Source organism: Chiloscyllium plagiosum, chromosome 2 (assembly GCF_004010195.1).
Source record: "Chiloscyllium plagiosum isolate BGI_BamShark_2017 chromosome 2, ASM401019v2, whole genome shotgun sequence".
In the NCBI taxonomy this organism is placed as follows: domain Eukaryota; kingdom Metazoa; phylum Chordata; class Chondrichthyes; order Orectolobiformes; family Hemiscylliidae; genus Chiloscyllium; species Chiloscyllium plagiosum.
The window spans coordinates 145,476,633-145,502,040 of NC_057711.1; the positions used below are offsets into that span (position 1 = coordinate 145,476,633).

The 25,408-nt window shown below is 40.4% G+C and overlaps 1 protein-coding gene across 5 annotated transcripts in view; it reads right to left on the reverse strand.

The window, feature by feature from the left end:
• Nucleotides 1–25,408, reverse strand: part of LOC122564973 (tetratricopeptide repeat protein 39B) — a 102,572-nt gene continuing 77,164 nt past the window's right edge. For all 5 annotated transcript variants that reach the window (XM_043720582.1, XM_043720574.1, XM_043720557.1 and 2 more), the window contains 12 exons: nt 24,426–24,528; nt 24,245–24,310; nt 22,048–22,156; nt 21,382–21,449; nt 18,678–18,737; nt 17,286–17,447; nt 9,298–9,389; nt 7,498–7,618; nt 4,639–4,750; nt 3,782–3,899; nt 2,408–2,524; nt 1–352 (listed from right to left, as the gene is read on the reverse strand). In XM_043720582.1, coding sequence (XP_043576517.1) covers nt 256–352; nt 2,408–2,524; nt 3,782–3,899; nt 4,639–4,750; nt 7,498–7,618; nt 9,298–9,389; nt 17,286–17,447; nt 18,678–18,737; nt 21,382–21,449; nt 22,048–22,156; nt 24,245–24,310; nt 24,426–24,528 — 1,225 coding nt within the window. In that variant the 3' untranslated portion in view covers nt 1–255. The remainder of the gene's footprint in view (nt 353–2,407; nt 2,525–3,781; nt 3,900–4,638; nt 4,751–7,497; nt 7,619–9,297; nt 9,390–17,285; nt 17,448–18,677; nt 18,738–21,381; nt 21,450–22,047; nt 22,157–24,244; nt 24,311–24,425; nt 24,529–25,408) is intronic.

Here is a 25,408-nt window from a genome sequence, read left to right on the forward strand (position 1 = left end):
TAAAGAACAAAACTCTGACTTTTATTTTTATGCAAGGATATATAGAGTTGAACACATTTTACAGCACTGTAGAAAAAACCCTGGCTAATTTGTAAAATGGGAAAAGGGGGACGTATTACTACATTCAGAATACTTCTAAGACAGCAGATTATGTCAGCATTAATTTGCTCTAGTATGTGATTTGCATATCACTCCTACCCGTACACATATTTATTTATTGCAACGTACTTCAGGAATTTGATTCTGAGGAACTGGTCAAGGTGTTGAGGTAGGGGAATTCTTCAAGCTGTTCAGTGCAGCATGGATCCTAAAATGTAACCTAGATTCCATTGAATAGTCTTTGTAGTTATTCCTGCAGTATAGGAAAAGAAAATATAGGAATGCATTAAGTGCAAAGCAAGGAAATGAAGAATTACTCCTTCTTGGTATAATTTAGAGAGTGCATATTTTTCCATGGCCATTCTTAGAGTCATATGGTTGGAAATACCAAATATATTTAATAACCCCATGAAATCTCTCTGGTTTGTAGTACTTCAGGCACTAAGATTAGGGAACAATGATGGTTGGATAGATAACCTTTGACCCTAAACTGAGGGTTTCACACTCACAGGTAATAGCAATATATTCAGCCAGTCATTTTGATAAACTTTGTATTAACATGTCAGCATAAGTAGAATTCAATTGGATGAGAAAAGTGTTTTGTTCTGTTTATATCATAAGCCAAAGTCCTCTTGACATTCACCCAATGCAAATTCAAGTTGCAACTCAATTATGAGGACAAATATTGAGGAATATTAAATCAACTATCATGGATTGAGTCTTCCCTGATTGCTTGAATCCAGTTGAATCTCCAGCCAAAAATGGCATCCAGTGAGGGTGAAGGTAATATATTGGGCATTTGGTATTCATTTTAATTTGAGATCATGGAATGGGTAAGTCACTTGTGGAACATCTGTATGTTCATGTCAGTGGCAGGCCTGGTCTGTTTCAAGACCAGGTACCCTGAATCTGCAATGGCCAAGTTGCATGCCATAAATTATGCAGTCTGGAGGGTGAGCTGATATGAGTAGCATGGATAAAAACATTCATGATGGTGAGAAGTTCAACATTTCTGTCCTTTTCTTTCAGTAAGCAATATTCTTGTCCATGTTTCTTCTTGGAAAATTCATTGCACATCAGAATAATTTTTCACATTCAGATAGAAGCAGATACACAATTAGTTCCGGTGAAAATTTCCATCATTATAACAGGGGTATTATCAGAAACAATAGCCTTCAATGTGTTCAGTGGGCCAGACCAATTCCTAATGCTATGTAGAATGAATCAAATTGACCGTATATCTGTGAAGGTAGTGTTTATTTTAAGAGTAAATTTCAATAATTGAAATTAAAATATGTAGTTTTCATGAGGAAAGGTAAATAATTCAGATACAGGTAGTGTGCTAACAGAGACACCATCCTTTGAATGAAAATTTAAATCAAGGTCCCATAAGCCCTCTCCTCGAAAAGCTTCCATGGCACCACAAGATGATCAACACGGGTGGCCTGGTCAATACTTGCCACTTAACTAACATTACTAAAACAGATAGCTTTATAATTATTTCATTGAAGTTTGTGGAACATACTTGCATCTGTGTGCAAATTGATTGCCATAGATGTTGCCACGGTTGGAGGATTTGAGCTACAGGGAGAGGCTGAACAGGCTGGGGCTGTTTTCCCTGGAGCGTCGGAGGCTGAGGGGTGACCTTATAGAGGTTTACAAAATAATGAGGGGCATGGATAGGGTAAATAGACAAAGTCTTTTCCCTGGGGTCAGGGAGTCCAGAACTAGAGGGCATAGGTTTAGGGTGAGAGGGGAAAGATATAAAAGAGACCTAAGGGGCAACTTTTTCACACAGAAGGTGGTATTTGTATGGAATGAGCTGCCAGAAGATGTGGTGGAGGCTGGTACAATTGCTACATTTAAGAGGCATTTGGATGGGTATATGAATAGGAAGGGTTTGGAGGGATATGGGCTGGGTGCTAGCAGGTGGGACTAGATGGGGTTGAGATATCTGGTCGGCATGGACGGGTTGGACCGAAGGGTCTGTTTCCATGCTGCACATATCTATGACTCTATAATACTTCACTCACTATAGAATGTTTTGGAACATCACAAGATCACTCATGTTACTATCGGAAATTCAAATCTTCCCATTTTCTCTACTAGAGAAGAGGACCAGTGGTCAATTCAGATATCAGAGAAAAAGCCCATTCCAGTTACAGGATATAGAAAGAACATTGGAATTCCAGTATGATTTTTGTTAATTGGTTTATCCCCCAGGTAGATAAAGGAAGAAGAAATGAAAAGCAATCAATTAATTATTGATAATACTGTTGTAAATTTAATATTTTTCTATGGCACTTACTTTGCAGTTTCAAAGTACATTCTGGCTTTATCGTTGTGTCCTTGCTGTTTGTATAACAATCCCATTTCATAAAGAGTAAATGGCACCAAATAATGGTCATATCTTATCCTCTTCTCACTACGTAAATAAAACAGAAAGCTCAAATATTTACAAACACAATCCTGAATACACAACGATCAAAAAGCAAACTCCATCCTTTATGCATTTTAAGATATTCAAATTGACGCACTGCTCCTGATACTACAAAAGTCTGAATAGATTACCACAGTCCCAAATGTCACAGTAAATGAAAGTAAATTAAGTAAGTGTTTATTATGTGTGAGAAGTGCAGATGCCAGACAACCAGAAATCAACAATTTAAAACCTGTAGGAAAAACATAAATCTGGAGATTCATACTCTTGATTATTTATTTACTTTTCTCAGTTGATCTCTAATAGTAGCTTGTCTAATGCTGGATAGCAGAATGACTGCATTATCAAAATTAAAATCTTCAGTAAGGCAGTTTAGAATTAGATGTTATTGTCATGTTTACTCAAATACAGAAATACAGGAGTACAAGTGTATAATGTCGCCATTCCTGGCGCCATCTTAGGTACAAAGGTATCAGGGTACAAAATCTTAGATACGAAGTAGCAAAATATAGAAATAAAGTTAAACATCAAAGTCCTTCTTAATATTAAGTAGAAAAATAAAGAAATAAAGTTTAAAGTTATACATTATAGTCAACAATGTTTCCATTGGGGTCTACCATTTTATTTGCTAATGTTGTGCTTGAAGAAGAACTAAATAAAGCTTGGAATTGGCTTTGGCAACACAGAGCATGACAGCTGAAGAGAATATGAGGTCAGTAAGGATCTGCCATCCCAGAGTGATCTTTGAATGAGAACCAATTTTGTGAGATTGCACAGTGATAGTCAAAACCTGGCCGAGACATGTATCAAGACATATCTGAGCAGGTTGATTAAATATATCGACAATCCTATAAAGTGTTTTGGGGTGTTTCTTTTTTGCTAAACATGCTATATAAATGTAAGTTTCTGTTGCAAAGTATACACAAATTAATACACAACAGAGATTTAAACAGTATTACTGGATATGATTGTGTTTCAATGCTGGTGTGAACGTATCCGTTTAAATACTGAATAAATTCTTTCCTAGTAGAACTTTTTAAAAAAATTAATTCAATTTTGCTGCACTTCTTTATTTAAGTATATTTGACTACAACTGCATGTTTTATCTGCTCATTCTATCAATTAACTATCTAGGGCCAGGCACTGACTATCCATTGATGTATCTCTATCCTGTCTGACAACATGATTATTTGATAAATGGGTTTTTTAATTCTCCAGAAGTATTTCGACAAGTCACCTTACCTTTGAATCACCTGATTAAAGCAGAGCTCAGCTTGTAAGAGGCGGCCCAAATGCTTGAGACATAGCCCTTTCAGGAGCTGTACCAGACTCTCATCATCTGCTTGATATTCAACAGGCTCTTTGGAGGCAAGTGAATCATTACAATGAAGAAAGTTCAACAACTTTTGTAATCGAGATATTGATATTGTTACTGAAACTGAAACTATCAGCTGTAATATCTGTTTTGTTACGCTATAGCTTACAGTATTTTGTCCTTAAATTTACATTTAATATCCTGCATATTCTGAATATGTCCTAATTGTATTTACGTTCCCTACTAGAGTGAGCTCAACAATACCAAGCCACATCAGTAACATCTGCCAGCTGGCTTTTCTTCAGATGTGGCCTGAGACAAGGTCAGGAAATTTAACTGAGATGAGCAGGGAAAAAAAAATTAACTGAGAGAGAGGCAGACACAAAGATCACTGATGAGTTTTGACAATGTACATCATTGTCCAATCTTTACATGTGTACTTCCCTGCAAAAGGCTACCAGGCATGAATTAGATTTGGTCAGTTTCTGAGGCAAAATTACCATTTCTACAGTTATTGGAGCAGAGAATATCCAAGGTAACCATATCCAAAGCAGGACCTTCCAGAATTCACTTCTAACTCTATTTATTGTTTCTGATGTATTTTCCTCTAATTATTCCACACGTTTAGCAATCCACAGAAAAAATTGATCAAACAATGCATTTCTCGCAGACCATTGAACTCAGCCAGGTAAGAAGGCAAGTGTTTTAGTCTGATTTGCTCTCTGAGTGGTGTTTTTAAACATACTAGACATGTGCTTTGTGTGCAACATTACAATGTACTCACTGGGGTGATTTTGTAACTCTATTTCTTCCTTTTCTATTGTAACCAGCATGTTCTCAGTCAAGTCTGCTCGTTTACCCAGTATTGCAAATCCATTCCACACGTACATCATTTCCTGTCGGGGAAATAGATTACAGTATTTATAAAATTAGTAATAATCAATAAATATTACCAAGTAATAGAATGAAATTGTATAATTCAAATCAAACTTCCAACTTGCCAAGGTTTCTTCCACAGCATCTACCATCTTGCAATTTCTGCTGTCTTTTTGCAAAAGTGCAGCAGGTACAAGGGAATGTATTTCCCTCCAGGTTTTTCGTCAAAATGCACACTAAACTGTCTTGAACATTTTTCATCAAATTCTTTCACTGCCACTTAGTCGAAATTCTAGAACCTCTGACCTGACAGAGATGTGGAAGTACCTTCACCATATGGATCACAGCAGTTTAAGGAACAACTAAGGATGGACAATACATGCCCATGTTGACAGCAATGCCCATCTTCTAAGAAAAAGATAACTAACGTCATTGCTTGAAGCTGGTTTTAATCTTTGCTTTAAATAACAAATAAAGCGTTAGTTGACTCGAACTAAGTTGTCTGGCGATACCTTTGACGATATGTCATCAATCTGTTCGTTACCTTTGAATTAGCTAAACGAAATCTATTTATTCACATACTTTGGGCTGGACTGCTAGCTGGAGAGTCAGTGGGAGATCAGTGTCCCCTCCTTGAGAATGCCACTCAGGCTAGTAGTGAGTCTTTCCCCAATCTAGGACCCAAGGAATGGAAATCCTTCCTACCAAGAGCAGCTAGCCAATCACTATAGGGGAGGCTGTAGCTGTTACCAGAATGACACCTACTGGGTGCTTCAAGGTTGAAGAGCAACCCAAGCGGCAGGTAAGAAATGGTGAGAGTGGTTTTGCAAGATAACGCTATTTGTGATCGGTGGCAGGACATTGAAGGGTGGCTCTCAGCAGGGCCACCCCACCCTCACCCACCCAACTCTGTTTGTTGATGTCACCTCCCTTGATCAGGTACTAAATGCCTTTGGTCAATACCACCACTGAAGGGATAAAGTTAAGTAGTCATTAATTGGCCACGTGAGGGCCTCAATTTGGAGGCAGGATGGGAGGTGATGGCCTTCCGCCTCACAACTTATAATGGCATTGCATGGATAGAAAATGCTGCAGGAGTTCGACCCGGGCTTTTATCCTGCTGGCATTTCTGTATCTTTTTGCAATGGACGCACAATATAGCAGCTAATATACTTGGGCAAATAATGAAGCACTGTAAATTAGGGAAACTCCTCATACAATTCATAGTCCACGATTTAACACTGCATTAGTAACACTTGACACATGGGACACACTGACATCCATCAGTGGAGTGAGGGGGCATTTAAGCTTTAATTGACTAATAGCCCCAGCAATCAAAACTAGATTCAGGATTCAGGGCTCATACCACCCTTTTGCTGAGGTCAGGAGAACAAATATTGGGAAGACTAATATCCTGTTCTGCTCAGAATTTACTGTCATCATACTTGCAGTGAGTCCTTTCCTTCACTGTCCCTGGCTTTTTAGACTCCCACTTATTCTAGTTAATTCATTAATGGATTTTATTTAGTTGGGGGAGTGCAAATTTCAAAATTAAACATCGTAAAGGCACTAAGATTCCATTTGTCCAAATTGGATACCTCAGCTTCAGATATAAACTCAGACTGTTTCACTGGAAAGACAGAGGCTGAGGGGTGACCTGATAGAGGTCTACAAGACTTTGAGGGCATAGATAGGGTGGATAGTCAGAGGCTTTTTCCCAGGATAGAAAGATCAACTACAAGAGGGAACAGGTTCACTGCCAGTGGAGATGGTGGAAGTAGGCATGTTAGCAGCATTTAAGGTGTATCTTGGTAGACACATGAATGGGAAGCGAATACAGGGATAGAAACCACGTATGGGCAATAAGAAGCAGGTCCAAATAAGGACTAGGAATCGGCACAGGCTTGGTGGACCAAAGGGCCTGTTCCTGTGCTGCATTATACAGTAATGCATCATAGTAAACATAGTACAGGAAATCAGCTTTTACAGCGAAAAGCTTCAAAATGAATTGTTAAACAAAATACTGGATAATGATCCAGATCTGAACACACCAATTTTAACAAAAACAACATTTCTAAATCCAGTTTTCCACATAATGAAGTTCCAATGCACATAACTGTGCATTTTTCCAGAGGAATGTGTTAATCTTAATTGCATGGAGAATGAGTTCATTCCAGAATTATGGGCAAATGGTCATAAAATAAATTTTGTGGATACAGAATAAGAATAGGTGGCATGGTGGCTCAGTGGTTAGCACTGCTGCCTCACAGCACCACGGATCCGGGTTCAATTCCAGCCTCGGGCGACTGTCTGTGTGGAGTTTTCACGTTCTCCCCGTGGCTGCGTGGGTTTTCTCCGGGTGCTCCGGTTTCCTCCCACAGTCCAAAGATGTGCAGGTCAGGTGAATTGGCCAGGCTAAATTGCCCATAGTGTCAGGGGTATATGTGGGATAAGGGAATGGGTCTGCTGTTCGGAGGCTCAGTGTGGACTTGGTTGGGCTGAAGGGCCTGTTTCCATAATGTGGGGATTCTAATCTTCTAAATTTTGTGAAATTCCCCTTCCAACAGGGAAACTTGCTGGACCTGAGTGAAGATGCCAAGTTGGTCCTATTGAAAAAGGAGTCATTCCTGTTCAGTGGCTCTCAGTACATTCAACCAATAACTTCAGCTTCTGAACCGACAGAATTGAGGCATTACCCCTCCCAGCCTACTTATCTTAAAAATTTATTTCATCTGAAAAATGTGCATCAAAACAAAAAATTCCTCACCAGCAAAGGCACAGCCAGTTTAACAGGGTTTGGTGACATATAGCGCCTGGCTTTTCTCACTGCAAACTTCTCTGTGGGTATAGATTTTCCAGCAATTCGCTGCTTCAGACCTTCAACTTTTCTGCAATCCAAATAAAAGTCATGGATCAGAAGATTCAATAATCAAATAAATATTGCAATTCTTCATGAAAAAAGCAAGATATTTTGGTTGCAGAAAGAGAACAACAGCAACAAGTTGCAGTCATGGTGTGGTGTGGTAAATCCTCCCAAAATGCTTCACTGTGCTTTCGACAGTATCATTGAGAGTTGGGAGAAGATGCAGAGGAATGGAGGTTAGAATCAGTGTTAGTTTTAGAGCTATGGACAAGATTAGGCAAGCAAACTTAAATGAATAGCCTTTTCTAAGAGCCAACAGAATCTCAGTGAGCTGTACTGCCTTACAGCATACTCTTAAAGGTCAAGAAGAAGAATAGAAACTAAGTTCGATGCAACTGTAGGATTAAAAACAGGATGCAGGCTGGCTTCAGTGCCACACAGAAAGATATAGGAGCGGATAGAGGAGAAAGGAGTCAAACTTTGTTCTTGAGTACAGTACCTGGGAAAAGGTGAAAGACAATGGTGCCAACATTTGATTTTGTCTACAATATCTGCAGGACTTAACAAGTTAGACCTAATACATTATTTAGGGTGCTTTTCTTGAATTTGTTAAAAAAAGCATGATTAATTCTTGGGATCACTGCATGATCCTCAACTGCTCATCATAGTTAAATCAAAGAAAAAAACTTACTAAACAATCTTCTCAGTTGGCCATGTATCAGAAAGAAATGGTGGAATACAATGCAGTACTTAAAAAATCTCAGTCAGAATTTCAATCAGGTAACCCAAAACTGCAAATAGTTTTGTTTGGGCAGCCTTCCTTTTTGAGGAACTAAATGTTTGCCACAAGTGATCCTGATCAGCTGCAGACCGTTTCATTCATACATTACTTCAACAATTTAGCTGGACTTATTCACTTAATGGTAAGGTCCTGGGGAGCGTTGCTGAACAAAGAGACCTTGGAGTACAGATTCATAGCTCCTTGAAAGTGGAGTCACAGGTAGATAGGATAGTGAAGGAGGCATTTGGTATGGTTTCCTTTGTTGGTCAGAGTATTGAGTACAGGAGCTGGGAGGTCATGTTTCAACTGTCCATGACATTGGTTAGGCCACTGTTGGAATACTGCGTGCAATTCTGGTCTCCTTCCTATTGGAAAGATGTTGTGAAACTTGAAAGGGTTCAGAAAAGATTTACAAGGATGTTGCCAGGGTTGGTGGATTTGAGCCATAGGGAGAGGTTGAATAGGCTGGGGCTGTTTTCCATGGAGTGTCAGAGGCTGAGGGTGACCTTATAGAGGTTTATAAAATCATGAGAGGCATGGACAGGATAAATAAACAAAGTCTTTTCCCTGGCTTGGGGGAGTCCAGAAATAGCGGGCATAGGTTTAGGGAGAGAGGGGAAAGATATAACAGAGACCTAAGGGGCAACTTTTTCACACAATGAGTGGTACATGTATGGCATGAGCTGCCAGAGGAACTGGTGGAGGCTGGTACAATTGCAACATTTAAAAGGCATCTGGATGGGTATATGAATAGAAAGGATTTAGAGAGATATGGGCCAGGTGCTGGCAGGTGGGACTAGATTGGGTTGGGATATCTGGTCAGCATGGCTGAGTCGGACCAAAGGGTCTGTTTCCTTGCTGTACATCTCTATGACTCTATATCAAGTCAGAACTCTGATAATGATAATGAAACACTCACTCACCTGAACAGCTCTTCCACTTTCTCGCCTGTGTTTTGAATGTCTTGTTCAGGGAGCATGCTGAGAATTGCAGCTTTCTGAAACATGTAGATTGCCTGCAGCAACAGTAGTAATCTCATGTCAGAGGTCTTCCACCTTTACTGGACAACATGATATTCTACCACTTATTAAAGGGCATCTGCAACTGATTTTAAAATGTTTCTTGGATTTACATTCACAAAATGATAGACACATTTCACATATCATACAACTTATCATCATTTTCTTTATTTAAATATTACAAAGAACTGGCATTGATAAAGAACTTTCATGACCTGAAGATCTTGTGCATTTTTGTGCAAAGTGCCATTATTGCAATGAAAATCAAACAGATAATGTGTTTTATTGCAGTTGGTTAAATATTGGATAGGGACAGGGGAGGCTGTCCTGTTTTTATTCTGTAGTGTTCTGGGAGTATCTAAGTCCAAATGAGAGGAGTTGTGCTTTTATATCTCCTGTGAATGGTAAAAATAAAGTCGCTATAGTCTGTCCAGACCATAGGGCTGCTCTCTCATAAGAGATAGATGACTGGTGGTGGTTTAATCTAAGGGTCTCCATGCCTCAGGCGAGGGGAGAAGTTGAGGAGGAGAGTGCTCAGATTGTGTGGGAATTGAACCCAAATTGTTGGTGTCACTTATGTCAAGGTCAGCATCTCAAACAGAGCAGCAATCCCTACATTAAAGTGACTGCACATGAACAATTGCTGCTCAAAAAGCGATAAAGGAAACTGATTTTAACAAAATTATAATTTTAATTGGAAAATGCATTTCTTCCTAATTCATTTTAATAAGCTCATTAAATTCAAAATACAAGAATTTTAAATAATTAGTTCAGTTGTAAGTTTAAACAATTAGTAGCTGATGATTATTGTGTGGAAATAGAACAATGATATTTGAAATGGCTTTGTTGACACTGGCTAAGTTAAAACACCTACACTGCCACGTGTCTCTGCAAGTGCTTTTTCTTGTATGCAAAATCAATTTGCATTAGAGTATTTGGCATCCATATACAGTATAGCCAGCAAATAATAGTATTAGTTATCAGATGTGTTTATGAAAGTCAAGCAAGCTTTTGCCAGTGGTGTTATTTACATCCTTGCAAGATCCTTGCTCCACAAACCATTTTACAACATAGGTTTTGTATTATATTCCTGCAGAAGTTTCAACTTCAACCACTTTACACCAGCTGTCATGAAATCACAAGAAAAGGAGCCCGAGTAGGGCTTTTAGCCGACTGAACCTGCCCTATCATTCAATAATATAATTGCCTCACAGCGCCAGAGACCGGGGTTCAATTCCCGGTCTCTGGCGCTGTGAGACAATTATATTATTGAGTTTGCACATTCTCCCCGTGTCTGCGTGGGTTTCCTCTGGGTGCTCCGGTTTCCTCCCACAATCCAAAGATGTGCAGGTCAGGTGAATTGGCCATGCTAAATTGCCCGTAGTGTTAGGTAATGGGTAAAATGTACGGGTATGGGTGGGTTGCGCTTCGGCGGGTCGGTGTGGACTTGTTGGGCTGAAGGGCCTGTTTCCACACTGTAACTGTAATGTAATCTAATCTTATAAATCAATTTCCCTTTGTCGATTTCCCTCAATTTCCTTTTGTTTTAAAATCCACAAGTCTAACTACTTATGATTTGAATATACTCAGCAACTCAACATCCACTGTCCTTTGCAGTAGGGAATTCCAAAGGTTTACAAACATTTGAATGAAGAAATTTCTCCCCATCCCAGTTTTAAATGACAATCCTTATTCTGAGACTGTGATACCTCGGGTGTAATTGATCTTTCCCAGGAGGGAAATGAAGGCAAATAATTGAGCAAGTTGACCTTTAAGAGCTACGGCCTTCTTACCACCTCAGCAATTAAGGGCTAGGCGAGAAGATCCAAAGGTAATTTTCTTGACTCCATCACCATTTAAGGCCTTCACGTGGGTAACTAATGGCCAGTTAAGGGCCTCAACCCACCAAGAGCCTAATTACCTACCTTCCTGGCAGGTGAAAAAAAATACTGGAAAAATAGAATGGGGTATAAGGAGTCTTCAATTGACCCAGTGTCAGGTAAGTTGGAAATGGGGATGGAGGGCAATGGTCACAGGAGTGGTCATGGAAAATTAACCCCATTACCTTGCCTCCAGGTAAGAGAGAGCTGCTTTTCTTGTATAGGGAAACATTTGGACTGGGGAGAAGATGCCAAGCTGTTAGACTAAGCTCAGATGGCAGCTGCCCAGGGAGGTGAGGACATGTCTGTCTGAGGTGGCCCTAAATAGGATCGCTGAAGATAGAGGGATAGAAGTAGAAAACTGAAGGAATGTCCATCTCTTTCAAACGCAGCTCTAGCATAACAGAGGGAAGATTATGAGTAATTGAATGTAGGTCAATCATGATGCAGGTAGAATCAAGAACAAGAGAGGATATTTTAAGGGTGACAGAAGGAAATTCAAGGATGACGGTTCAAAGGCCCACGTTGACAGAGGTGCAGGTACTAAGGAGCCACTCTGTGGTGACTATGTGTGCACTTAAATATGGCGTACAGATCTTCAAACAACCTAGGAACACAAAATTGGTGATCTCCTTCCTACCCGTCACACAACTAGCCCCTTGAAATGCATGGCATGTTGTCAAGCCACAGTTTAATTTTGTGTAACCAGATGTTCCACTTCTGAGCTCAAGTCCTGTTGCTGGGATATTCGTTGCTACAACAAGATTCTGTCTCTGTTCTGTTTGAATTAGATCACGTCTCATTCTTTTAAATTCTATACACAACAGCCTAAATTACCTTAATCCCTCCTTACAGGATAATCTTCTCAGACCAAGAATTAGTATAGTCATTCTTGATTGCACTCCCTCTAAGGCAATTAAGTTGATCCTTCCTAAAGAGACCAAAACTTTACTCAGTAGGCTGTAAGATTTATTTTCTCTGAAACCCTGTGATCAAGGCCAACAGACCACAAACATTGCTGCCCAACTACGTTTTGTACCTGCGTGCTAATTTTCTGTGATTCATGTAGAGGATATCCAGGTCCCATTGAATATGTAGACTTATTAGCTTCTCACTATTTTTCTTACTAAAGTGGATGACTTCAAATTTCTTTACATACATTCGAGCTGTCGCATACTTGTTCATTAATTTAACCTGGATCAGTGGTGCTGGAAGAGCATAGCAGTTCAGGCAGCATCCAACGAGCAGCGAAATCGACGTTTCGGACAAAAGTCATTGTTTTTACCTCATTAATTTAACCTGCCTACCTAATGCCTTTGCAGCACCCGTGCATTTTCCTTACTGTCAGCGTCAGCAAACTTGGATACTTCCAGTGCCCTATGTCATTAATACAGATTGTATCTAACTAAGGCCCAATCATTGATCTTTGCACTACACTGATAGTTAGTCTGCCAACCTAACAATGATTAGTTTATGGTCAGAATGGCCATATATCACCCATTTTCTCATGAGCCCGAACATTGTATAATAATCGCTTGGCCAGCATGTCATTAAATGCTGTTTGAAAATACATATATTCTACGTCCACTAAATTCCCCTATTCAGCCAACAGCTTAAATCCTCAAAATCCGTAAAGATTTATCAAACACAATTTCTCTTTCATAGGTTAGTGTTGATTTCTTGCAATGCATCCTGATTTTTTTGAGTGTTCTGTCATCCCCACATAATAAGCTCCAGCATTTACCATTCAGCTTATATCAGTTAACTAAGCTATAACTTCCAGTTCTCTCACTCCCTCACTTTTTGATCAGCAGGATGCCTGCTACCTTCAACCTTCAAATCCACTGGGATTTGATGTGTGCAGCAGTCTCTAAGAGACTTTGGTTTCAGTGTATCAACTATCTCAGTAAACATCCTTGAAACTTCGTGGGTGTAGGCAATCAGTTCCAAAGATTTGTCAAGCTTTAGTCTCTTTAATCTTCCCAGTACATTTTTTCTATGAATGCAGTTATGTTTGAGCCCCTCACTTTTACAGGATCTTTGATTCTGCTTATTTCTAGACTATGTTTTCTTTTTGTCTTCCAACATAATAAGTATATCGGAAATGTGAGCAGGAGTAGGCAATTCAGCCCTCCAATGACTGAGACAATGTATTTGTTAAATGTCTGCCATTTCTTTTTTTCTTAAATTCACTTGTAGGTTATGGGTGTCACTGGCCAGCCAGCATTTATTGTTCATCCCTAGTTTTTTGCCCTTGAGAAGGTGGTGGTGAGTTGCTTCGTTGAAGCACTGCAGTCCATGTGCTGTAGATGGACCCACAGTGCCGTTAGGGAGGGAATTCCAGGATTTTGACTCTCCAGCAGTGGAGAACACCAACATATTACAAATCAGGATGGTGAGTGACTTGGAGGGGAACTTGTAAGTTGTGGTGTTCCCATGTATGCTGCAACCTTTGTCCTAGATGGAAGTGTTCATGGGTTTGGAAGGTGCTATCCAAGGATCTTTGGTGAATTTTTGCAAAGCATCTTGTTGATAGTAGCAGCAGTGTGTACTGAGCATCAGTAGTAGAGGGAATGGATGCTTGTGGATGTGGAACCAATCAAATGGGCTGCTTTAACCTGGATGATGTCAAGTTTCTTGAGTATTATTGGAGCTGCACACATCAGGCATCTGGGGATTATTCCATCACACTCCTGACTTGAGCCTTGTAGATGGTGGACAAGCTTTGGGGAGTGACTCAGCACAGCAATTCCAGACTCTGACTTGCTCCTGTAGCCACTGTATTTGTATGGGGAGTCCAGTTGAGTTCCTCGTCAACTGTAACTCCCAGGATATCGATAGATTCAGTAATACTAATGCTATTGAATGTTAAGGGCCAGTGGTTAGATTGTTGCTTACGGAAGATGGTCATTGCCTGGCATTTGTGTGGCGTGAATGCTACTTTCCATTTGTCAGTCCAAGCCTAGATACTGTAGGATGTGGGTGTTCCTGGCTGACCAGCATTTATTTGTCCAGGTCTTATTCTAGTTGGACATCACCTGCTTCAATATCTAAGGAGTCATGAATGGTACTGAACATTGTGCAATCATTATGATGGAGGGAAGGTTATTGAGTAAGTAGCTGAAGATGGCAGGGCTAGGATACTATCCCAAGGAGCTCTTGTAGAGAAGAGCTGGATGACTGATCTGCAATAACCACAACCATCTTCCTATATGCCAGCAAAATCTCCAAGCAGCAGAGAGTTTATCCCTGCAGTCTTGGCGCCAAAGGATCTCACTTTTACCCTTACCTCTAGAATTCAGCTCTTTTGTCCATGTTTCAACAAAGGCTGTAATGAGACCAGGAACTTAATGGCACAGAACCCAATTTGGCACAGCCCCCAGAAGGAAGGAAGGAGAACCTTCCCATTGACTTTTCCGGTGTTTAGTTCGACATCAGGTAATCCGTCCAGTTTCATTTCTTTATTGAGACTTTGTAGCAATTGATACAACTGAGTGGCTTGCTAGGCCATTTCAGGGAGTAGTTGGGAGTCAACCTCATTGCTTATGTCTCATTATAGTTGCTCCTGTCTCTATGGCATCCAAATTTACTCATTAATTTCTTCCTTTTTGTTTTTACACATTGTCAGTTTACACTGATTCCTATTTTCTTTTAATTTATCAGTCACTGTCCGTCTTTGCTGAATTTTAAAATCCATCCAATCCTCAGGCTTACACTTTTACATCATTATCCTCTTCCTTTAACAAAGTACTACCTTTAACTTCTCATTAGATTTGATTGTGCTGTATTTATTAGATTAGATTACTTACAGTGTGGAAACAGGCCCTTCGGCCCAACAAGTCCACACCGACCCACTGAAGCGTAACCCACCCAGACCCATTCCCCTTCATTTACCCCTTCACCTAACACTACGGGCAATTTAGCATGGCCAATTCACCTAACCTGCACATTTTTTGGATTGTGGGAGGAAACCGGAGCACCCGGAGGAAACCCACGCAGACAAGGGGAGAATGTGCAAACTCCACACAGTCAGTCGCCTGAGGCGGGAATTGAACCTGGGTCTCTGGTGCTGTGAGGCAACAGTGCTAACCACTGTGCCACCGTGCCACCCACAAATATCTTTATTTCTTATAACCACTGCAAATTATGAATGATTTATTTAAATATTCCCAAAACCTAGTTTCCCAATCTACCTCAGAAAACCATGCCATCATATCCACATGCCTTTATTTGTTCAGTTTTAAGACCATAAGACAGAATTTTCCAAGGCAACCTAGAGTTTTTAGGCAAACAAGTTAATTGGGCAAGACAAAACTTCTTTCCTGACGGCACATTAAAGTTTTACTATTAAGTTGTCAGAAACTTTCACATCAGTCTGTATTCCAGACCAAACCCCTTTTTGCAATCATTAGCATGTCATGAATACTCATTACCAGCCCAGTCCACTGAGAGTGGCATCAAGACCTCCACTGGGATTGTGCTCACATGTGCACAACCGATCAGTTGAAAATAGGGAGCCCATGTGTTCACAAACCCAAGCCCCAACAACATACAGGCCTCCTGTATCTGACAGGATAAACTTCTTCCTTCAAACTTGCATAATTACAAACTTCTTAACTAACTTGGCTCTTTCATAACCAAGCTGTTTCTTTGTTCAAAGATTTGTAGCACTGGGGAGTGAAGTTTCTCCATCTGGATTAGTTCATGACAGAGCTCAGTCATATGCAGCCTGGCTTGTGGTTAGTAAACAATTAGCGTCTGTGGTAATGCCTGACTAGGTCCACTAGCCTGTCTGGCAAATACATGAGATTAACACACTGGTGGACGTCAGCAAGGCTAAACAAAGGCAGGGAAGTGGATTGCTAAATGGGGCTTAACTCAAAATGCCATCTTTGTATTGCACCCTTGCCCCACGCAAGCCTTTAATGAAAAGCACTGAGGTGTATTCATTCTGCCTGGTGGAATGAAATGTCAGTGAGCTGATGGTACACGAGCATTGTATATCCTTTTATGAATCGAATGTGAACCAAAGTAGATGTGAAAGTAAAGTAGTACCACATTGATAGCTGCAATGAAGTGACAGACATTGTTTTTAAGGGACGGCACGATGGCTCAGTGGTTAGCACATTCTCCCCAGTGTCTGTCTGGGTTTCCTCCCACAATCCAAAGATGTGAAGGTCAGGTGAATTGACCATGCTAAATTGCCCATAGTGTTAGGTGCATTAGTAAAGGATAAATATAGGTTAGGAGAATGGATCTGGGTGGGTTACTCTTCAGAGGGTCGGTGTGGACTTTGTTGGGCTGAAGGGCCTGTTTCCATACTGTCAGAAATCTAATCTGTCTGTACATGAGGCATCTCATGGACCTGCCTACCACCCAGCTTGTGTGTGACAATCCTGTACAATGGCCTCTTGTTGCCATGCCGAAGGAAAAGAAACTCCCTTTTCACTTGGACAGCCATCAGGAGCAACTTCTAGGAAGGCATCTCTGAAGTGTGGCACTGCTTTTTGCCTGGTCTTGGACATAGCAGAGGTGGGCGAGGGTAATGAGCAGAGGTTGACTGAAGCTTCTGGGCTGGATGAATGCTGTTAAGTATGTGAACCAGATTTTGGAGCACAGAAAGTCCTGGCAGACTTCAGAACCACCTGGCCAGTTACCCCTAAAAGCTGCTGTTCTATTCACACACAATCAGAGAACAACATTATCACAATGGAAACCTGATGTACCCCAAGCAGCTGTCCCTTCCAGCTTTTACACTCATATCCAAATTTAGTCTCATAAAAAAAACCTAGAAGTGGAATTTAGTAAATCACTCTCAAACTTAATTTCAGCCTGGATTTCAGATTGGATCTTGGATTCCATCATACTTCAACACTTACACTGCAGTATAGTATTTTAATATTTTATCACCGGGAAATAGGCAAATAAAATGTAGCTAAATTCAAGACTGTCTTAATTAGACAGACAGGCTCCAAGAACATCTGCACAGCACTTGCGTACAAATGTACTTACCTGGGACCACCGGCTTTCCTTACACAGGAGGTCTGCAAAGTGATATGCCTTCAGCCACTGTTGCTGAAAGCAGTAACTCCACATTAGCTCCCAGTAACATAGATGATGAATCTGTCTCCACTCTTCCTGAGCTGCAATACATTCCTCGAACTTTGTCTGAGCCTAAGTTTCCATTAAAAAAATGTGAAAAGAACAGGTAATCAAGATGAACTAAGAGCAAGGTCGAGAAGGATTTGAATTCAGGTACTATTTTTCATAACCTCAGAACATTCCAAGGTAATCCCTGGCCAATGAACTACTTTTAATGTGTTGGCAGTTTTGTACCAAATGGGAAACCCAGCAATGAAGCTGTGTACAGCAAGCTCCCACAAACAATTCAGATTTTCCTTTCTCCCAGAAGAGAAATTACTGCCGAGAATATTGAAGAGAAGAAATCTGCTCTGCTTCCAAATACAGCAGGTTCTGATATAACACAATAATTCTGTTCTCATGCGATCTCACATTATAAGAAAATCGAGCAATAGTCATGCCATTTAAACTAATGGGGCCAGAATCACATTATCGCCAATATAGGTAAGGAAAATTTGTGTTCTACAAATAAGGGTCTAAATTCTTCAATTGCGTTAAAGCCAATTTGCATTGAAGAAACATGCATTGTATGAGAACCGACTCTTCTGTAGTTTATACCACGTAGTGTTTTATCTTCACGTTAGATTAGGACTGAAGGCTAATTCTGTCTGCCCACTGAACCCACGCATTCTAGTGAGTTTAGTAGGTTGTTGGAACTCAAATTTATATCACAGCATTAAAAAAATATCCCTTAAAACATAACTGAATCTCAAAATCCTTTCCATAAAGAGAAATCCAGAGGAAAAAAAATAGTACTCAAACATTACAAGCACCCCCCCCCCCCCGCCCCCCACCAAGAATATGTCACAACAACCAAGTAACTTCTGAAACACTGTTAGACTGTAATAAAGAGGATCGGGAATGAGCCATTGGGCCCCTCGACCCTGGTTCACCATTTAACAGGAGCATGGATTATTTGACATCCCTCACGTCCACTTTCCTGCCCATTCCCTACTTCAGAATATCCAGCTGCCAACTGCATCAAAAATTAAAATTAAAATTACGGGCTCCGGTCTAGAGTTCAGCCAATTTGGTCAAGCTGACAAACCCTTCTGACTTAACAACACAGTAAGAAAGCAAGTCCTGTATGAGGAGAGTATAAGCCCCAAAATTACAGTAAAGCACATAAATTATACAAAGTAAATCTCACTAACACAGTCCACAGGTTATTAAATAGTATGTTATGAACTGAACACATACCAAATCAACATGTGAATTGGTCATACATTTTGCAACATTCAAAATGAAATTAAAAAGACTCACAATTTCAAAGTTTCCCCTGAGTACTTTTATTCTTGCTGAATAAAACAATATAATGGAGCCCTAAAGGCAAAGGACAAAGCTTATTATTGACATCACGTATGCAACAAAATATTCAATTAATGGTCTGCAGAATTTTCAAATATATAATTTACTGCATTGTTGAATAATAAATTCCCTAAAAACTAATCACCGAGCGACATGACTGGAAAATTAGTGAATATCTACACTTGAACTGCAAAATGCAATGCTCTAAGATTGATACCTTGTATTGAAAACAAAGTAAAGAAAGGAAATAAAATAAATGAAAGAGGAAGCGAGAACTCTAAGAAGTTCAGGGCATCTGAAATGTCAACTAAGTTCTTTTGATGTGTAGTTCCCATTGTAATGTAGGAAACGTAACAGTCAGTTTGTTTACAACTATCAGGACCTGTCTAATGGCCATTGCCAGTGATACAGCAGGTTGGAATTTAAATCTTCTTCACCATGAAGCTGCCTGAGGGCAACAGTATCAGGAAACTGAGGCCTGGATGAGGGCATCAGGTGGGAGAATAGCAGTAAAACAAAAAGCATTAGGTGTTGGGGTTGAGGTTTACCAGGATAATGGGAGTGCTCCCCTAGTGTTGCTCAAAGCAATGCAACAGCTTCTCGTACATCAATTTAAGCAGGTTGATGGAGCCTGGGTTTAATATCTCTTCCAAAGAGCAGCACCTTTGATAAAGCAGCACTCACGGATTGGTGCACTGAAATGTCAGCTTTGATTATGTTCTCAAGACACTGAAGTGGAGCTTGAGCCCATGTCGTGACTCAGAAGGTGACAGCACTGGTATAAGACATATGCAAAAAAAAACAAAAATCCACTCTCAAGTTCTCAGACCAGAAACCTCTGTCAACATTTGAAGACCCCAATCTATAAGTTGATAGCAGCTCTCTTCTAACATTTTAACTTTCTCACAAAGTCTTCGGCATGATTTAACTTTGGACGTTTCATTTTTGACAGTGGATCCGAGCTGAATCATCCCAAACTTTATGTGCCTCCAACTCATTTTCCTTGTGAAACCAGAGTTAGAGCTGAGGTCTGCACTCTCAGTGGGGTCTCCACCACACAGAGGGCTCCCAGCTCAGCCAAGAAAGAGATCTTAAGTACAAACAGCACTTTAAGAAGTAGGAGAAGTAGCAACAGCTATTGGGGAGTAAAAGCTCTTAAGATTTCTCAAGGCAGTTTATTAAAGGACTCGGGACAAGCCGAGGACTTGTTTTACTAAATAGCAGTTGGGTGGTAGAGCTATCCACCATCAGGCATCTTTACCTTCAACAGAGCCTATTGTAGCTTTACACTGCATTAAGTACTGCTATCCTTATCCCCAGTTTTGGTTTTAACCGAAGTCGACAATAGGCCAATGGGTCGTAGGGAAATTGTCAGCCCTTGCAATCATTTCAATTAATTAAAAAGGTTTGCACAAAAAGGTGGGGTATCAGTATTTTTTTTAGCAGTGGTGATGGCTTGGGGGAGAGAGACAGAGAGAGTGGGAGACAGACAGAACAGAGTGAGACAGAGAATGAGGAAGCCCAATGACTTCAGGGATGGATATCCAAAATTGGCCTCCTGTCCCATTTTCCCTCCTTCTGTACAGGTATCCAGGGATAGCAGAAAGCAGTCTGGCTTACTGTCTTTGCAATTCTAATAATAAAACAAGTTACAAGTAGTGCCAACAGTTTATACACTATCTCGTGGATCACAGACAGTAAAATTATTGAATTCATAACCCACATCCCTGGGCTAATAAACCAGAGAATAGGAATTAAAATCGCCTCACAGTAATTAAAATTTGAATTTAGTTATTTTTTAAAAAATCTTCATACAAAAAGGGAAATCAGTAAAACCTGTTATGAGGCTGTCTGGCCTTTATATGACACTTGTTCAGCAGATAGTGGTTGATTCTTAACTACTCTCAGAAGTGCCCTGGCAAGTCATACAGTTTCCCCGAAACATGATCAGTGCTAAGTATGTAAGTTTGCTCGCTGAGCTGGAAAGTTTGTTTTCAGATGCTTTGTCACCATGACTAGGTAACAGCATCAGTGAGAGTCTCTGGTGAAGCGCTGGTGTTATGTCCCACCTCTCTATTTATAGGTCTTGGTTTCTTAAGGGGGATGATGTCATTTCCGGTTCTTTTTTCCCAAGGGAAGGTAGATAGCATCTAAATCTAAATGAAAGAAAGGAAATGACATCACCCACCATAAGAAACCAAGACCTATAAATATAGAGGTGGGACATACCACCAGCACTTCACCAGAGACTCTCACTGACGATGTTATCATTTATTGGTGATGAAACTTCTGAAAACAAACCTTCCAGCTCAGCAAGCTAACTTACATACATATCATCAACCTGAGCAACAAATTTTCTCAAAAATTGCTAACCTGATCAGTAGTTTATGTAAATGGTTCTATTATGCATTCTTAAGGTAACTAAGGAAAGGCAGTAAAATATAAGGCTTGCTAATCCAGCAGCTATCCATATTGTATTACTAAAAGTTTATGGTTAGAATTTGAGTGCTTGTTATTCAGCAGTTCTTAAAGATGTTTTAATGGACAGTTTCTTCAAATCACAACATTTGATGCAATTGTTAATATCAGGGTCATGGACGATGCGGCTGAAGATTCAGTACAAAGCAGAAAGTTAGAATTATTTTTCTTCAATACTTACAGTAGGATATTTCTCGAGGTAAGGTTGAAGAAGTGTTTCAGCTTCCTGGAGGTTGCCTTCACCCGCACCTGTTTATAAAGTTTCACAGTTGAGAAAAAGCTACATTTTTCTTCAAGAAGATACAATTGGATGGACTGGACACGGAAGTATTATTTCCACTAGAAATCATTCAAAGAAGGAACAGAAATAAATCATTTAATTGTAGTAGTTTTCACAACTTCAGGGCACACCAGATTGCTTTACACACAATTATGCACGTTTGAAATGTAGACATTGTTGCAATGAGGGAACCCAACAGGACAACATTCCACAAACAGCAAGGTGATAAGGATGAGGATGATCTGGTTTAACAGCTGAAGGATAACAGCTATTGCCCAATCTTTCACACCCCCCAGAAGTCTCTGGATTACTCAACAGTGATATAACCACTCTGCCATATCCATCATGTAGATAATACCATAGCCAGCTGTGTATTGTAAGCAAATTGTTAATAGTACGATTTCTCAACAGCAATTATTACCAACTAAAGTTCTCTAATCTGTTCACAAGACATAAACGTGCACTGATTTCTACAATGTTGAGTCTTGTCTACAGATTTGATTAGGAAACCTCCAATTCTCATATTGCCAAGGCAAAGATTGGAAGAGATAAAAAGAGACACCTTACCGAGGACAACAGTGATGTAAGTCTGATACATCAGTAGAGTCAAGGCACACAGTACAGCTCTCAAGCTATGAGTGGTGGCACCTTCTCGCAGCATGGATAACCCCAGATCCTGAAGCAAACAGTGACATATAAATGAACACAATTCCAATTTACTTATACAACTAGGAAAGGACATAAGTAAATAATTATTAAAAATTATGAATCTTTATTTTGGATCACATATTACATATCATTAAAAGAAGATTCTACTGACAGTAATAGAATAGAGGCTGAATGACCTTCTCTGACTCCAAATGGAAATGGCCATTCAGCTCTGTTAGCCTACTCCACCATTCAGTTAGAAACATTAGCCCACTTCTTCTGATAACCCTAAAACTATCAACCTCAGTCTTGAACGTTGATCCAGTATCCCCCGCATTTGTGGGGAGAATGCTCCAGTTTTTAACAACCTGTTATGTGTAAAAGGTGCTTCTTGGTTTCAACATCTGAACAGACAAGTTCACTTTGCATCTTGTTAAGATCATGCCTCCTTGCTCTCGATTCTCTCACCAAGAGAAACAGCTTCACTCCATCTATCCTGACGTAACCTTTTAACATTTTTAAACTGAATTCAGAACTATCTTAAAATGTTCGCCCATACAAGGCTGATGCTTACCATTTCAATCTCTGGACCAATTGCTGCTAAATGTCCTGGTCATGATTCCAACTCCTCAATTATTGGGCTTTCTGATTCCTCTGTCCCAGATCAATCAAACTGCATGGCTCAGGATTTGCCAATCATTCCGAACCAATAACTAGGAATAACATGACTAACACAGGGATGAAGGATCTGTACCTAATCTAAAGATCTGTATTGAAAGGAAAACAGACCCTTTGGTCCAACTAGTCCATGCCAAACATAATCCCAAACTAAACTAGCCTCACCTGCCTGCTCCTGGCCATATCCTTCCAAACTTTTTCTATTCATATCTCTATTCAAGTGTCTTTTAAATATTGTAATTGTACCCATATTGCATGTGAGGATGAAAATGGGATGAGGGATGGAAGGCATTGAAAGTTGCCCACAAGTTAAAACACCCATCTCATGAAGCAATGCTAGAACTAGGCAGGCTAGTTGTACAACTAGTCTGACGACAGATTTCCTAACTCCAGGGGACCGCAAGGAGACCAGCCCACCTGATGGCAGGTTTAACCTGAGGTTGCAAAGAAGGTGAACACTTGGAGAATGTGGATCCAGGGCAAGGTTTCTCAGGTAAATGGGAACTAGATTAGTTTAGGATATTGGGTTGGTATGGCTGAGTTGGACCGAAGGGTCTGTTTCTGTGCTATACATCTCTATGACTTCCTGTACAGCACATTAATCCTCAGTGCTTTAAATGCTATCTTTGCACACAATTGTATTACGCTCAACCCACCCTGACCCAAGGTTCCTGCTCAAGTCTCAACCTGAAGCATGTAATTAAGTATCAATTCCTCAGAAAATCTGGCACAATATTGTTGTTGCGCCCGAAAAGGATATTATAGACCAATGACAAAATGGTTGTCAGTTGAAATTTGAACACTAAAAATAATAAATGCTGGGGATAACAGCGGGTCAGACAGCATCCATGTGGAGAGAGAGAGCTAGCTAACATTTTGAGTCTAAATGACTCTTCATTAGAGCTGAAGTCAAGTGGGTGGCATGGTGGCTCAGTGGTTAGCACTGCTGCCTCACAACGCCAGAGACTCAGGTTCAATTCCCGCCTCAGGTAACTGCCTGTGTGGAGTTTGCACATTCTCCCAGTGTCTGCGTGGGTTTCCTCTGGGTGCTCTGGTTTCCTCCCACAGTCCAAAAATGTGTAAGTTAGGTGAATTGGCCATGCTAAATTCCCCACACTGTTAGATGAAGGGGTAAGGGTAGGGGAATGGGTCTGGGTGGGTTGCTCTTCGGAGGGTCGGTGTGGACTTGCTGGGCCGAAGGGCCTGTTTCCACAATGTAAGTAATCTAATCTAAATTTGAGCACTACCGCAGTTTGCCAGTAGATGGTGATATCATAAGTGATGCTGCTGCTGCCCTTTCATTTCCAGCAGGTGGGGCACAAGGAGAGTGTTCAAATCACAGTTCCATTTCAAGACACTATGGGAAAGCAGGGCTGAATCTTCGGGCTGCAAGTCAGAGAACATTTTTTTTCACACAGAAATGCTTATTAACACGTACCCGATTTCCCGAAAATCCAATAAATTCAAGAAGACGAAGAATTCTCAAAGGTAGCAGAGACAGCATCTGTGTGGGAAGGGTGAAAAAATGTGAACAAAATACTCAAGTAACAAACATGTAATGCAAAAACATTTTCCAACTAAAAGAATGGCAATTCCTATGTAATGTGGGCACAATATACCAGATTAAAAGCTCCAATTCCTAGCTTGACTCCTCCTTCAAATTGGCAGTAGACTTCAGTTTTGACCCGGTCCTGTGTCATCTGTACGATTTGTTGACATTCTCTTAACAAAAAGATCAAATATTTAGCAACAATAAATAAGTTAAATAAAATCATAAGCAAATAACCTCTACGCAAGAGCCCAAAATACAGACCCACCCTGCCACCAACTAAAACTGTGGTACAGTTCAATGCAAATTAGACTTGCAAACATACATCAATTAACACACTCCTACACTCCTCAGTATAAGGTTCACTCATGATTAACAATCCTTACCAAAAAGGGAAGCTGTAAAGGAAAGTGCTTTCAATATGGCTTTCTTTCTTTCTGAAAACATCCTGACCTTCCATGTGGTAAGAGATTCTCTCACGCAAAAACAGAAACTGCTGAAGAAACTCAGGGATCTGTGGTCAAAAAGGCAGAGCCAGCATTTTGAGTCCAGTGGCCCTTCTTCAGAATAGGTAGTAACTAGGAAAAGGTGGTAAGTTATCCTGATGGCAGTGGGTGTTGGGAGCAATGAGCAGATAGGTGAAATAGTTGGAAATGGCACCTACAGACAGAGACGGAGATGAGAGAGAGGGAGAGAGAGAGAGAAAGATAGGCAGACACAGGAATGGTTGATGGTAAGCCAGGAAAGAAGAAAAGCTGATAATGGGGACAATAAGTGAGTGAAATATTAGTTGGCTGTACTGGAAGCAGCCCATGTCAAGTCAGGGCCTGTGGTGTGGGGAAGGGGCAAGGAAATGGAAGATGGTTCAGGCTCTAACATTGTTGAACTCAATGTTGAGTCCTGAAGGCTGAAAGGTCCCCAAGCGGGAGATGAGATGCTGTTATTTTGTTTTAGCCACTGGAACACTGCAGCAGGCCCTGGACAGAGATGTTAGCCAGAATTTGCAGCGGTGTGCTGAAGTGGCAGGCAACGGGAAGCTCCAGGTCATTTTCA